General features: G+C 33.2%; 1 protein-coding gene across 1 annotated transcript in view; it reads right to left on the reverse strand.

Moving 5' to 3' along the window:
* Window positions 1-16,225, reverse strand: part of LOC127705791 (sodium-coupled monocarboxylate transporter 1-like) — a 73,247-nt gene that overhangs the window by 41,860 nt on the left and 15,162 nt on the right. Inside the window, exons 6-7 of the mRNA XM_052210140.1 lie at window positions 9,542-9,615; window positions 7,235-7,375 (exon numbers count right to left, since the gene is read on the reverse strand). Coding sequence (XP_052066100.1) covers window positions 7,235-7,375; window positions 9,542-9,615 — 215 coding nt within the window. The remainder of the gene's footprint in view (window positions 1-7,234; window positions 7,376-9,541; window positions 9,616-16,225) is intronic.

Here is a 16,225-nt window from a genome sequence, read left to right on the forward strand (position 1 = left end):
TTTATAATGCATTGCATTACTATTGTTTATTTTTTGAGTAATTTGAAGTTATTAAAATTTCATAATAACATTAAAGGTACCAATTTTACTGCACTAGTAAATTTCAACTTATTTTGTTTTTTTTTGTTTGTTTCACAATTGAACTTTTAGTCAGTTTCAATCACTGGTGATAAATCCTTTCATTCTGATAAATGTGCTCCGGGGCGGTTGCTGCTCATTTATAGAAACTCTTTTGTTTTGAACTGTAAAAATGCCTTAACAATAGGATAATCCCTTACTAAGAACATGAATTACATTCATTCTTCACAATTAAGAGACATCAAATCCTACGATTTCATTGGTCGAGAGCACTTTGCTATATTCTAAATACAGTTAGAGATCATCAGAGATTATATTGATTAGGAGTTATATTTAGATTTCTTTGTTTGACTAGTGAGCCCTAATGATTTGCATATGGTGCCCTAGTAAATTTATGTAAGGAGCACGGAACACTAGGAGCCCAAATCACCGGAGCACCCGGACTTCCGGAGCACGGACTACACGGAGCCCGGTTGCCCAAGTAGTCTATATTTGTATACGGGCTTGTAGGAGTCATATAAAAGAGAGAAAGAGCGTGAGATAAGGAGGAGAGAGAATTTATAGTGAGGAGAGGACAGTTGCGTTTTTTTAGTAGAGAGGAGAGCCGTATTGTTGAGCCTGAAGTTAGATGTACATTGTGTTATACTTGTAACTTTGTTATAGTCTTATGATTTTAATAATACAGTATTGAACTTTTATTCGACTTCGTGTTTATGTTCACTTGCAAGACTTCGTTCAGACTGCACCAGGATCCATTTATTAATTTATGTGACCAGGATTCCCTTAATCACGCTACCAGTAGATTTCAAGGGTAACCCTGTTAAAGAGTATACTTGGCATTTGTACGAGTGAAACTTAGACACCCAACAACACAACACAACCACAAGAATACACACTTTAGTTCAAGTACCATACTACACTTTTTCGTCACAGAAAATTTGAATGCAAGACAAAACAGAAATGTATAATTACAACACATTAGAAAAAAAGACTTAATACTGTGCGTTTACAAAAATAAGAAGATGTGGTATGATTACCAATGAGACAACTCCCCACAACAGACTGTTTGTTTATTCCACATTGGCTAGAGGTATAAGACGAGGATTAAGATCTCACAAAACATGTTTAACTCCGCCGCATTTTGGCCCCTGTCCCATGTCAGGAACCTCTAGCCTTTGTTAAAATTGAGAATAGAAATGGGGAATGTGTCAAAGAGACAACAACCCGACCAAAGAGCAGAAAACAGCCGAAGGCCACCAATGGGTCTTCAATACAGCGAGAAAATCCCGCACCGGAGGCGTGCTTCAGCTGGCCCCTAAACAAAAATATGTACTAGTTCAGTAATAGTGGACGTCATAATAATCTCCGAAATATATAAAAGAAACTAAATTAAAAATCATATAAGACTAACAAAGGCCAGAGGCTCCTAGTCTTCTTTGTTTTTTTTTTTTAAATTTTGGTTCATTTGTATTTTTCGTAGTTAAGTGTCAGGTCCTTTTCGCTGAAATAGTACACATTATTGTTTAGTGGCCAGCTGAAGCCCGCCTCTGGTGCGGGATTTTCATGCTGCAATGAAGACCCATTGGTGGCCTTCCTCGTTTCCATTCTCTCTTCTATTAATAGTTTAAAACAGTATCAGTCGTGAACAAATACCCTTTCTCTTTTTTTCATGTCAATAAAACAAATAGTGTAATACATGATATGTGTTCCTTATTGTTTTTGATTTGGGTGAAAACTACTTTTGTAAACACTTTCGTCATATAAAAGTCTTCAATTTATTAAAATAGTTTTATATCACTATAACTTAACACGCGTTAGGTATTAACACACTTGCGAAGGGAATTAAGGGATGGGTTTAAAACGAACCTAACCGCTTTCTAAGGTTTATTTAGGTGTTCCAGAAGAGGAAGCTTACACTCTGAGAAAAAGAGAACGTGTATTTGCTCACGCCTGATACTATCTTTAAAACGTTAAGTTGTTTTTACTAATGAGTTGTTATTATCAATTATCTATATTTTGTCTTGAATTTCTCATTTTCATTCCGTTTGTCGTGGCACCAAGCCTATCATCCTTTTCGTGGTTGTGAAGTCTTTGAATACAACTTATGAACGGGTTTGTACTTGCCATGACAAAATCAATAGGAAATCCTCGTGACGCTGGAAATACTTCCCCTTCCAGAACACCTAAATTTAACTTAGAAAGTGGTTAGGTTGGTTTTACTCTCACCTAAGTCTTCTTTTTGTAGTGTTTTGTGGAGTGTTCTTTGTTTATAATTTAAAGGTTGTTGTTTGTTGCAGTATATCATATTTATATTTCGTTATTTGTTTGTATGAACATCAGGCCATTTGTTATTCTCGTTTGAACTTTTTTACATTTTGTTATGTCTGGATCTTTAATAGTTTGCTATGCGGTAAGCTGTTTGTTGCCGTGCAGTGACATATAGTTGCTAACATCTACGTCAATTGGTCTCTGGTGGATATTTGTCTCATTGGCAACCATACGACATCTCCATTTTTTATATTGTACATCATTTTCTTTTTGGTCATCTTTTCAGTTTTTCTTATCCATATACGACTTTTGATGCCCTGCTTGACTTCTTAGTCCAATGTTTCAGAAAGCAAAGTTTAGAAAAACATTCCAATTCCTTATTATGATCTGACTCGCATTAACGTAAAAAAACATGTTTAGCCTATATATATGTATTGAGTACTAAGAACATCATTAACACTTCTGTTTCATGAATCGATGTTGTCTATGTGAAAACTAGTATACTGATCATGCTGATCACTCGATTAATCATTCACTTGATTATACTGATCATGCTGATCACTCGATTAATCATTCACTTGATTATACTTATGATGCTGACCACTCGATTAATCATTTACTTGATTTGTTATATTTGTTTGTGTTGTTTCATTTTTAATTTGATTTAATATCGAAACATATGTATTTTCAACTAAGTTTGGCATCAAAGAAAAAAGCAAGTTAATGACAATAACAATAATGGCATCAATGTTACTACACTAGATGCGCAATTAGTCAGTTCCAGAGGCGGATTTTGAGGGGGCAAGGGCCCCCCTTTTTGTGGGAAAAATTTGGTTGACTATATAGGAAATCACTGAAGCATGACTGGAGCGGGCCCCCTCTTAGGCAGTCAGTGGGCCCCCCTTTTGAAAATTTCTGGATCCGCCAATGAATTCAGGGATGCTCGAGGCCAAACTATTTGAAAATCTAAAACCTAATACAAACGTTGAAAAGCTGAAAAACAAAAAGGATCAATAAACAGCAATACCCGTATACGGAATCAGAATTACAGATTCCTCAATGTTAGGAATATATCATATATCTTTGAGTAATTGATAAAGGAGAAGGTGCGATGTAAGGTCTAACTATCCCTAAAAACAAAAGTATTGAAATGGTCTCTGATATGAAGAATCAAATGATGTATTTATGTACTTTAACAAGTTATTACAGTTTTGGTAAACAAAAAAATATTCCATTTTCACTAGTTATTGGGCCAAACAAGTAAAAAAAAATGGCGAAATATTGACTTTTTGACTTTATTAATAGCACAAACATCACCCAAAAAGATATCCATATTAACTGTATTTATTTTGTGCTTTTATTGACTGAAGAAACAAATTGTGACCAAACACTTTCTAAATTTTGCTAAAACTGTCCTAAACAGGCTATCTCTGATAACAATATAAAAAATCTGCTACATGACATCACAGTCAATTTGTACTAACAAGGTTTGTCCTATACTAAAACGTTCTGCTTTTTCAATACCTTTCTGGTTTTTCCCCACACGGCCATTTTTAGGCCACAAAATTACCTTCTCCTTTTCATCCGATTAAAGTAATGCCTCAAGGGACTGGTCATTATTTTTTTTACAGAAAGTACCACACACACGCATTAACAGAATGGTGGATAAGTTCGATGTTTGTATACACAAATAAAATAAGGTTACATCATATTGGTGATCTGCCGATGCCAGATCATCACGTTTGGTAATATTTTTCGAAATTCTTAGCAAATCACTTGGACAACTTGCTTAATTTTGTCAATTATATTGTGGAAATATCATTAAATGTAAATGTGTAAATATATATATATATACAAAGGGAAATGAGAGAACAGTCCAATTGAGTTCAAATAGTGTGCATTCAAGCACTTATAGGCCACCGTCCGTATAAGTGGTTTGAAGCGATTACTTGAGAAATAATTCTTTCATGCCATGCTCTATGCTCATTTTAACATGGGTAGGCATTATATTTGTCAATATCTTTACACCGAGCGTAAGCGAGGTGTAAAATGTTGACAAATATATTGCCTATCCATGTAAAAATGAGCATAGAGAACGGCATGATAGAATTATTTCGATTCCAATAGGAAAATTTAAAACTTTTGTACATCGAACCGGACGTTTAATGCACTTTCGAAAGGCAGACATTTTGATTTGATGACGCCAAAACGTTATAGACAATCAACCGTTTCACGATAAAAATTAATAGATACATGTAAACTTACTTTTAGAATGATTTTACTTAATTTCCTAGCAAGAAACACCAACACAAATGTCCGTTTTGATCTCCGGCGTTGTTCAAAATACAACTGACGTTGCAATTTCAATTGTGACGTCAAATCACGTGCATCCCATGTTTTAATGGAATAAGAACATGGCTTTGTTTCCAAAGCGAAAGAAAAACAGCATATTAGAATCTGATATGATATCATTCATACGGTCATAATTATAAAACCAAAATTATTATTATATAAAAACAAATTTTGTTTGCTAAACGAAAAGCTGAATAAAATCATTTAAGACGGCAGGGAAGATCAGACTTAAAATAAGAGGGAGCGCTAGCTATTTATACTGTAAATCTATGATGTCTCTGTACTGGTCAATGGATCAGATTTGTCATACTTAATTAAACGATAAATTGTTGAAATTAGATAACATGTTTTCACGTGTAGAGAAATTTCACTAATGACCAGTGCATGATTGGATTACATCTTTCTTATTGGTCAATGATCTTGTAGGGTCAGCACGAGTTCACGTGTATGTGCTGTGTGTTCCTCTGTTATAAAGTCTAGGAATTTGGCTTATTAACGAGTTATACTTGCCATGAGTAAATCATCGACGGGTGTCATTTATTGAACAGGAAGTGTTTCCCCTTCAAGAGTACCTGCGTTTACCTTATATGGTGGTAAGGATTATATAACTTAATTTATAGTTTAGAGTAGGTTTTCGTGGATAGTTCTTTGGTTATATGTCTCTTTTATTTGGCAAAGTACTATCTTTGTGTGTTTTCCCCACATATGACTATTGATTTTCCCCTAAGCACCTTTGTCCCCTTTTATAGAAAGCAAATTAAAAAAAATATATTATCATTATTCCTGTTTGACTAGTTTAACTTATAAGAAAACAGGATGGCAGGCCTTATGCGGTTAGTAACAAGCTAGGTCACCATTAATACTTATGTAGTATGGATTTGTATATCTTATTTCACAAATTACATAACATCTGAATTTGTATCATAAACCATTCAAAAAAAATACCTTATGTGACATTGTCTCTGAATTCGTGATTCAATGACTGTAGTTTTTGTACCTGGCTGATCATGAGTGTGTTAAGAACAATAAATCGAAAATAAATGTATATATATATAATTATACATAATTTCCCTCTAGGAATTAACATTATAGGATTTTTAATTTTTATAATTAAAAGAAAACATTTAAAACTGTTTGCATAATTTTTGTAATCATGTTCTTGATATATACTGAAAGAGACGCGAAAGATACCCAAGGGGCATTCAAACTCATATGTCGAAAATAAACTGGCAACACCATGACAAAAAAAAACGACAAAAGACCACAAGACAAACAATAGTATACAAAACACAACATAGAAACAGATACATAATCCGATATTGAAGTAATTCTAAAATTTAATTTATAAGCACGAAGTGAAAGATTCATTATATGTCAAGAAGCAAAATTGAAAATAAAGAAAAAGTTAAACAAAATCCTTCACTTTTCACGTTTTTTTTTTTGCGTAAACTTTTCATTAAAATGTCGCGACTTAGATCTTAATTGAACTTAGATTGGCAGTTTTCTTGTCAAGGCAAAGGGATGGCTGTTCTCTTTGGGTTACATCGGCATCCTCCACCAATGACAACTTGCCGTAGTGATAAAGCCAAGACCATTGAAAGTGGCATTAGAAAAATGTACAAAAAAAAAAACCAATCGTTGAAATGATTTATAGTTGGTGTTTATCTCCGCATCAGCCAAAAATTATGTCTTCTGTGATTTTGATAATAATTGGTGGAAAGCTTAGACAGGAACGACCAAAGAAAGTCTGGTGACATAGTGAAAATCCTTCAAGATTGACAAAATGATAGAATAGACAAGCCTACACTCGAGGTCTTCGGTTTGCGATCTATGTAAACGAACCTCATGAAAAGTTATAAACTCTTGATGAGATGCTAATCTAATCTAGTTGTGGTGATGGGATATACTAAGTATTTCGACAGGTCTGTTAAATATATTTATTGCATTTCCATACTTTTGTTGACCCCTATTCAAAACCTTATTAAACTTGAGCCAATAGGATATATAAAAAAGACCTTTCAAAATAGGGGTTATCGTCTTAATCAAACAATTAAGTCTAGGTTTCTCCCCAGGCAAATAAAACTTTAGCCGTATTTGGCGAAACCTTTTCGGATTTTTTTGTTTTCAAGGCTATTCAAATTCGTACTTGACATGACGAGTAGACGAGATGCGCGTCTGATGTTTCATTTTGTTTTGATTTGCCACTCCCAACTGTTTTGATTCGAGCGCCACTGGCGAGTATGTTGTAGATGAAATTGTTTTTATGAAAGAAATTAATCTAAAATGATATTGTTTATATTTTTCTTTTAACTGTCAATGGATTATCTTAGTTAGAGAAAATAAACGTACTGTTAAAAGTATGTGTTTGTAAAGTGAATCAAAATACTATATGAAGTTACTTTATCGAGCTACAAGGATAGTACAATTTTTGTTATATGACATTCGTCAACCAAGAACGAACAAAACATTATGGGGCGTCTATATAACTATCAGAGCCATGCTATAGAAATTCAAAGTTAATGAAGAAGATACGTACGTTTTTGCATCTTTTAAGGACCGCGCCGAAGAAAATCTTTGTACCATTTGTTGATCAACAGTGTACGGTGCCAGCCAAACAAAGTAAATACCGATGGTTAAAGCCCAGAAGGTGTGTCTTACATGTGGATCAAGATCAAATCTGAAAAAAAAACCATTACAATATATGAAACTAAACCACGTGTGGTATTAATGTATTATAAAACTGAAATCCTCATATTTTGAATGATGTTAAGGTGGTACCCAACACCTTGACTAATATTAATTTGGCTCGTTTAATTTTCATAAAATTTTGACAAAATGTTTACTTTGACCCTTTGACAAAAATATAAAAATTTCAAAAAAATTGAACCAACCACTTTATCAGAAAAATTTCATTGGTTATATAGCAGTTTGACAAACACTAATTTTGATCATTGAGAAGCTTAATATTTCCTTAACAATACAACGTAATCAAAACGTTTAGCTGATTTTTACAGAGTTATCTCCCTGTAGTGTTAGGTTCCACCTTAATATATGTTTATATGGTTGTCATATATTGAATAATCAGTGGTTATATTCTCCTGTGAATGTATTTATATTTAAAGTTTAATCAACCGTTAAATTTCAATATTTGTTTCTATTTTACATTAAGATATATTTGGTTTTGAAGTTAGGTTGTAGAATTCCTTTAATATAACATCCTAATTTTTTCACGTTAATGTTGTTTATAAAGCCCGTAAATTTTCTAAATGTTTGATTCGAGCGTCACTGACGAGCCTTTGGTAGATCAATCACGCGTCTGGCGTACAACATTTTAATTCAGGTATCTTTGATGAGTTTATTTACTACTTGCTATTAAATTAGATATCAAACTGGTAATCAAAATTCGAAACTAGAGACTTAGATTAACAAACGTTTAAATTTTGCGTGGAAACTCAACTTATTTAGACAAAACTTGCCCTCAAAAGGAGTTTGTTTTCTGAAAGACGGCGTATAGGTAGGAAAACATGAGAGGTACATTTCATGTCTTGTTTATATCGAAAATGAACATTATAGCTAAAAGGATGTGACATTGCAATTGGTTGAAAAAAAGTGTGCTAAGTTTTACATTTTATCTAAAGTTTGAATAATTTTACGTACTAGGTAGTATAAATAAAAGGAGATGTCGGGTATACGTCAATTGGGCTGCACATCCCTCCTACAAATATTCACCCAAAAAGTATAACAAAAATACCGAACTCCAAGGTAAATCCATAAAGGGGAAGTCCATCAAAACTGACAAATTGTAACGTTATCACCAAACGGAACGAGTGAAAAACAACTGTAATATTCTTGACTTGGTACAGGCATTTTCCGAAGAAAATGTGCGGTTATACCTGGTTTTATTGTTAGTTAAATCTCCAACATGTATGAGGTCATCATTGTATGGAATTTTACACATAAAACTGTACATATGCAATTATTCTTTTTATACCCCCTAATCTATAAAAGCTGTTGATAGATTTAACAGAAACTGTCAATGATCTGCTTTCCAAAGGGTGACTTGGAAATGGAAATATGGTCCCTTTAGTCCTCTTCCGCAATAAAACCCTTGCCAAATTGGGGCGCCTGTTTGGCTGTGCGGGGTGTATAAGTACGCAGCCACGTCCGGTCAGAATGAGGACGTTAAATCCGATGCCTTGAATAGAGAGTGCCATGTTCTCTGCAGGTAAGGAATCCTGGAAACAGCTCTTTGATGGGTCCGTAGGTGGCCTGTTGCAAGGCAAAAATTCTGTTCCTATCCAAAATACCCTCATTTTCCAGTGGCAATCCAAATTTCCCTAACCTTCTTCTCGGACGGCCTCTACTACAGGACCTACCTATTGAATTCATTGTTAATGTGTTGCATGAAATATTTGCCACTAGAAGTTAAGAAAACATCAATCAATCAACCAATCAAAGATCTGCCATCAACACTAAAATCCCTGATGGTCAAACAACACCTGGTTATAATTGGTTACAAGTATTGGCAAGGTTCCTGACAGGCGCACTTAATCTCCCGCTCATTTTAAATCTCATTGGTATGTTGTAAGTATGTCAAATCAAAAGATTTGTTTTCAAATAATGATGAAAAATAATGTTTTAGAAACTTACAAATTTGATGCAGGGGAACAAAACCAACGTTAATTTGCTGATAAAGAAAAATAAAAACGGTCGCAATGTTATCTTAAGGCTAATACAAATGATATATATTTCAACCAAATATCTATAAAGCATTTTCGTTAAAAGTGCTCAACAATATAAGAGATTACTTATTATCATAAATTATCTTAGGCTTTATTTATACCTAAAAAACTCTATTCTGTTCCCTCTGTCGGCGATATTCCATAACTCATATCCGCCTCCAACTTCAATGGAACCCTAGAAAATTAATTATTTGATTTACACTTAACAACAGCTGCTTATATGACATACTGACGAACAATTTACTGCTTCAATGTTAAGGACGCCATTGTGTAACTAACAACAGGAATGTAGTAGGGCTAATTTGTTTGTGCGTGCGCAGCAGGATGTGTGTTTGAGTGTGTGTGTAAATTTCATATCATAATCCGACTCCAATTAATATTTTCCAATGCATATATGCCGGAAAGATTATTATTCTTTTGAAAGTACACAAAATAATTTTTTTTTATTTTTCTCTTCGAGTAAATATTCATCTTATCCAAGAAAAATATGCTCCCCATTACAGTTTCAAAAGGTAATTACGATTGTCCCAAAACACTCCTAATGCCCTTTTCGCATTTTGTCGCCTCTAATTAGGTATAACACTTTAAATAAACATAGATTTTTTAGTGAGTGCACAGGTTTGTCTGTACTAAGAATATGTTCTGAGATATAACCACGTCCATGTTTGCCAAAAGATTAAGATTAACCGGATTTTTTTAAAGTTTGCTCGAAATTGTTTTTTTATTTCACTAAAGCATGTGGAAAACACTGTCGTAGGATTGATAGCAGGCAACAGAAATTTATCGAAGTTCAAATTATTATTTACTTCTTCCTTCCTTTTGTTTTTGAGATAAAAAAAAAAAGTGGTTGGGTCGACAGATGTGGGTCATTTAAAAAAAATGTCGAATTTTCAGTACACCCATGCAAAAATTTTAATTTCTAATGAAAAATGCAGTTGTAAGTGTTTAAATGAAAGTTTGTAGGATTTATGAGTCAGATAATATATAATAAACACGATTTAGATCTATTTTGATAAGATTAAAATATATTTAAGTCCGAATTTAGCGTAATTTATGTGCGTACAGTGTCCAAGTAACACATTTCAAATGATTTTTGCGTGAACCCCTGAGGGTTCAGGCATATTTATTAGTTCGAAATATAGTCTATGGAGGAATATTCGGAAGCTAAATTATTGTTCATTCGGAACACCTATTCATCTTATCTGTATTAGCTTCCTGCAATTAAGAGCACCTCCATACGGTGTATCTAAGATATTTAAAACATGGCAATACAGAATTTTCGAAGATCGCTAATTCACTTATCTGATATATGATAATAAACAATCTATAGATCCTTTTCAAATATGTATATTATTGTAAAGCTACATTTTATGCATTGCAAGGGTTTACTGACTTGTGCAAAGTTGACAGTTGTACCCTTTGATAAACAAGTGAAAGTTAAATGGTCAAGATTTAATTATAACGGCCTATCATGGTATCAAACATCTGTGTCTAGATATTCACAGAGAGATATTTTAAAATAGTGCTGTGGTTTCTACATAATGAGTTATAGTAGGCTTTGGGATTTGATTTGTAACAATAAAATCATTATGCACACTTGTCATTTTGACAAATCAGATAAAAATAATCTGTTTCAAATAAAAATAAAACAAGTAAAATAAAGACTGTTCGTTAATATACATTTTTACAACTTTTACTGTTTCCTTTTTACAGTATTCTCTATCAATTAAGTTATCTTGTAAGTTAATTAAATGTTTATTTAATTCATTGATGTCACTATTATTTCAGTAACCGCTGCAGAAAGTCTCGACTCGTTCAAGCGACTACTGCATGCACATTAAATTTCAAGTCCCATGTTTTTATTTGCACCATGTAAAAATGTTATGTACAGCACAAATTATTTCCTTCTTCACACACGGTAATGCTCTTAAATGTATGTGTGTTTTGGATGTGCACTAGTGATTGGTAAATATTGATAGGTTTCTGTGTTTTTAATATATGTGACTTAACATCAAGAATTCCATTATTATGGAATCGTTCACTTTTGTACACTTCGGTATCTAAATAGAGGGTGGTAAAAGGGAGGGTATGAACACGGAAACACGTGAAATAACAAATCGCAAAAACGTTGCACGAAAAAAAAACACTCTGGAAAAACGAAGCCAAGGAATGAAATCGTAAATATTAAGGAAAAAAGTACCAAACGTTATTACTCAGCCGTTCTTGGGAGATCATGCAGTCATTATAAATGGACATGGCGACCCTGCATGTGGTCACCTTTTAGCGTCCGTTAGTTGCATCCGATTTATCATAGTAATACAATAGGCTATTAATAAATATCTTGGGACCAGTTAATTAGTTTATAATTTAAAACAATTTTTGGGCTGACTTTGATTTAGTCCCGGTTTACTTTTTAATCAAATGCGGGACAAGCACGAGAAAATAAGAGTACCGACACGAAACACGGAAAATAATTAAGGGAAACACGAAACACGCACATCGAACCAAACACGAGAAAACGAGAAATAAAACGTCGAAACACGGAAACACGTGAAATATAAAGGCCGAAAACGTTGCACCACCCTTTACCACCCTCTAAATAGGCCATACTAGATGTCGACACCTCATATCAGAACTTAAGTAAATGGTCAATTTCGTTTGCAAGGTTAAAGAAATCTTCAATTTACTCTAATTTGCCTGTGAAGACCATAAAACCGTCATCCCTATTGACAGTGTAATTTGATGTTTTCTCTCCATTGGAACTTATCTAAGATTTTAATGAATAGGGCAGACATATGCAGATCTGTGCATGTTGGTGACAATGGGCGCTCCTATAATGTGTTTATATAACAGTCCATTAAACTCAAATTCATTGTTTCTAAGAATTAATTTAACAAATGCAGTTAAATCTATTTTGTTGTGAATCTTTAAAGTATATTCTCCTGTGTGTCAATAAATTCTAATGCATTGATAACAGTTTCTTCTAAATTATCAATGATCATATTTGTGTACATTGACGTACATTATAGACAATAAGAATGCATATTTTTTTACCTCGTGTGACTCTATTTTATTAATGAAATTTTTTGTATCTTGAATGTAAAAGTTATGCCTCTTCAATAATTGGATGTTGGATGTGTACTAATTGATAATTTAAGTCTTAGATGCATGATTTATTTTAATTAGTTGTTAGTGGCTTTGAACTAGCTGTCAGTAACTGCTAGTACTCTCAGATCTGTACTAAGTGTCTATTTGTTGTTGGGATATACAGGTACCCAGCCACGTCCACTCTGTGTAGTATTTCTGTTTGTATCCATCTGACGAGTTAAGCCTTTTTCAACTGATTTTATAGTTCGTTCTTATGTTGAACTGTTACACCACTGTCCCAGGTTAGGGGGAGGGTTGGGATCCCGCTAACATGTTTAACCCCGCCACATTCTGTATGTATGTGCCTGTCCCAAGTCAGGAGCCTGTAATTCAGTGGTTGTCGTGTGTTGATGTGTTACATATTTGTTTTTCGTTCATTTTTTGTACATAAATTAGGCCGTTAGTTTTCTCGTTTGAATTATTTTACACTTGTCATTTCGGGGCCTTTTATAGCTGACTATGCGGTATGGGCTTTGCTCATTGTTTAAGGCCGTACGGTGACCTATAGTTGTTAATTTCTGTGTCATTTGGTCTCTTGTGGAGAGTTGTCTCATTGGCAATCATACAACATTTTCTTTTTTATATTTATAATTAGATCAAGTAAGTATCTCTCGCGGGAGAGTTACAATTATTGATGATTGGTCGGTAACGAACATTAATGTATCCTGCTAGCTGACCAGTTCGCAATGCTTCATTACTTATTTCTAGATTAATCTTATGAATTTTTGGAAGAAGGTACATGTGTCCTCCATGTTTTGAATTATTATTATTCTTTAAGAATTTATACGTCTGGGAATCTTTAATTTTTTCTCTCCTTGCTTTATATTTAACACTTCTCTCAAAATGCCAAAATTGTAATGATTTAGAATAAAAAGAAAATATTATCCTCCACACACATGGCCAAGATAACACTGATATATAATTTCCTATTCAGTTGGATTAATAATTTGAATAAAAAAGTTCTAAGGTTCACGTATTGTCTTTTTTTTTTTAAAAGCAACTTGTTTTCCTATTTTCTGATCGCCTTGATATCTGCAAAAGGGACCTTTTTAGAACGTAAATAATAATTCTAACGAAAAATCGTAGCTTCTTTATTATTATATGTAACATTTTTTCTACAAACTAAAGTCAATCAGCGTACATGAATATCATGTCCATCCTGTTAACGCTACTTAAATTAGCCGTTAAATTTTCTCCCTATGAATATTGAACTAGTCAGTGTTGATTTCAAAAGCGCAAAGTAACCTAAACATTTAACATAGCACGTTTTTTTGTATAACAGTGTAGAGACAAGAAATTTCAAGACATTCAGTGAAAAAAAATAGTGTGTACTTTTTTTGTCATGTCTATTCTGTTACCAACATATTGATTAATTACACCAATATTATACTTGCAAAAAGTGCAATAACGTGTTGGAAGCCAAAATCACAACAGAAAAACATTATCACTTCATCAAAGGGAGTAGTTATTTTACAACAGCATTCAAAAATGAAGAAATTTGTCTATCCTGTAACTACGGTTGCTATGGTTACAGTAACAGGATAGACAATAGTAGACAGAAACGTCTGTAAAAAGTTTATAATAACATATAGTTGCACACATAATGAAATGTTTCGTTGTTTGAACTCATCTAAATGTTATCACGTCTTAATCTTCGCAATTTAGCATTTGAAGGTGTAATACTGCTATCGGTAACAGGATAGACAAAAAGGTAACAGGATAGAACTTAATATAGTGATAATCATTAACGTACGTTCCTGTTACCAATAAAATAAAGACAAAAGAAAACCAACGTGCGAGGGGTTTACTTGATGTTGGGTTTATTTGAAAGAGAGAACAAATGCTGATCATTATGAATTGCTATCTTAGACTTTCATTACTGGTGGTTATTTTTATAACCTTTGAAAACCAATTTTTAGAGGCATTTTTCAGTACAACGTGGAAAATTGGCAAATATTCTATTATTTCACAGAATGAATATATGTAGAAGTTTTTATTCTTGAAAACCATCTTATTGGCTACGAAAAACAAGCTTAAAATTTTATCGAAACCTTTTCTAAATAACCCGAAATTTCTTTTGAACATGATAACAGGAGTGACAAAATATTGCAAAACATATCAAAAAATGTTTCAATATATTCTTGTATTGACATTATCAAGATTTCATCCTTTTATATGTTGTTCTATAAGTACTGTTTGTTTTGATTTGCTTATGACGAGGGTTGTTTGAATAAGTAACTTTAAATCAATTTTGCAATTTCAAAACTCGACATTTTTTGAAAATGACCCATATACATCACACATGTTAACAAAATGGGAGCATTTGACTCGTTACATTTTTGTAGCATCATCAGACTCAAGGTAGCTCTAATTATTCAGATATGCTTATAACAAGTGGTTGCTAGCTTGTGTGTGGTGAAGGCATCAGACCGTAGCAACACACTCACAGAAAGAAAGCTCTAAAATGCGAAGATCGCACTATGGTTAGGAGTTATGTATACACGTATTTACGACTGTCACAAAACAACAGATGAAAAGATGGTAAAATGTCCACGAGATGCAATACCAGAGATCCCGTCAAATACCTTTTCTAAGGAGTAGGTCCGGTAAGGGCCGATTTTGGCCCCAAATTTCAGGTTCATCTGATGAAAGATTTTGGACACTTTTTAAACACTCACGTGTCTACTTTACTGAACCTACTCCTTTGTCATATTTGTTTGATTATTTCACTTACATGTAGCACCAGACATTTAAATGCTATTGATCTATTTATTTTCGTGGGTATTAATTTTCGTGGATTGAGGAAAACTTGCATTTTCGTGGATATCTAATTTCACGGTATTCCCAAAGTCTGCATACAAGCCAAAAGAAAATTTGTATTCAGTTGAACATTTGAATTCGTGGTTCACATATACACACGGAATCCATGAAAATGTGTATCCAACGATTAATAATGAATCAACAGTATTTAATATGTTGTTAAATAAATGGAATTGCTCGTGTTTATCAAGCGCACTTTTTTGTGAAAATACATGTACCACGAAACATTAAAATAAACTAAAAAAAGATTAAAAAAATAAATAGACCAAATTCCTTTTTTTTGTTTGTATGTACAAGAACTTGTGTGTGAATACTATTGCAAGGAGAAAAGGTAAGGTTACGGTTATTTTGATGTGTCTTCAACTTTTGACTAACTGAATATTTTTGCTCACAGGAAAACGCAATTTAGGAACAAGGAAGAAAAACACGGCACGTCTTGTTTGCATTTCTTTCGCATGTTTCAATGTAAAATATAATCAAAAGCAGTCTGGGTATCCCTAGTCTGGGTATCCCTAGTCTGGGTATCCCTGCTCCTGCACTTTGCTCAAATAATTTGAACTTAAATTATTTTGACAAAGAAATTACAATGAGGATTTTGGATTTTAAAAGCTTTCGAAAGTTTGCTTTGTTTGATTAGAATCAAAATAAAACTGAAACTGAATATTTAGCTTGAATACGAAGAGGCGTCAATGACTTTCATGATAATTTTAATTTGTTTTATCAATACAATCTTAATCAATGTTTTTCTTAACATTTATACTCATAAAGTATCAACAATCGTATAAGAAAAAATATACCCTAAGGAGCAAGTGTTACAG

The sequence above is a fragment of the Mytilus californianus genome, unplaced genomic scaffold, assembly GCF_021869535.1.
Source record: "Mytilus californianus isolate M0D057914Y unplaced genomic scaffold, xbMytCali1.0.p SCAF_6, whole genome shotgun sequence".
Classification (NCBI taxonomy): Eukaryota; Metazoa; Mollusca; class Bivalvia; order Mytilida; family Mytilidae; genus Mytilus; species Mytilus californianus.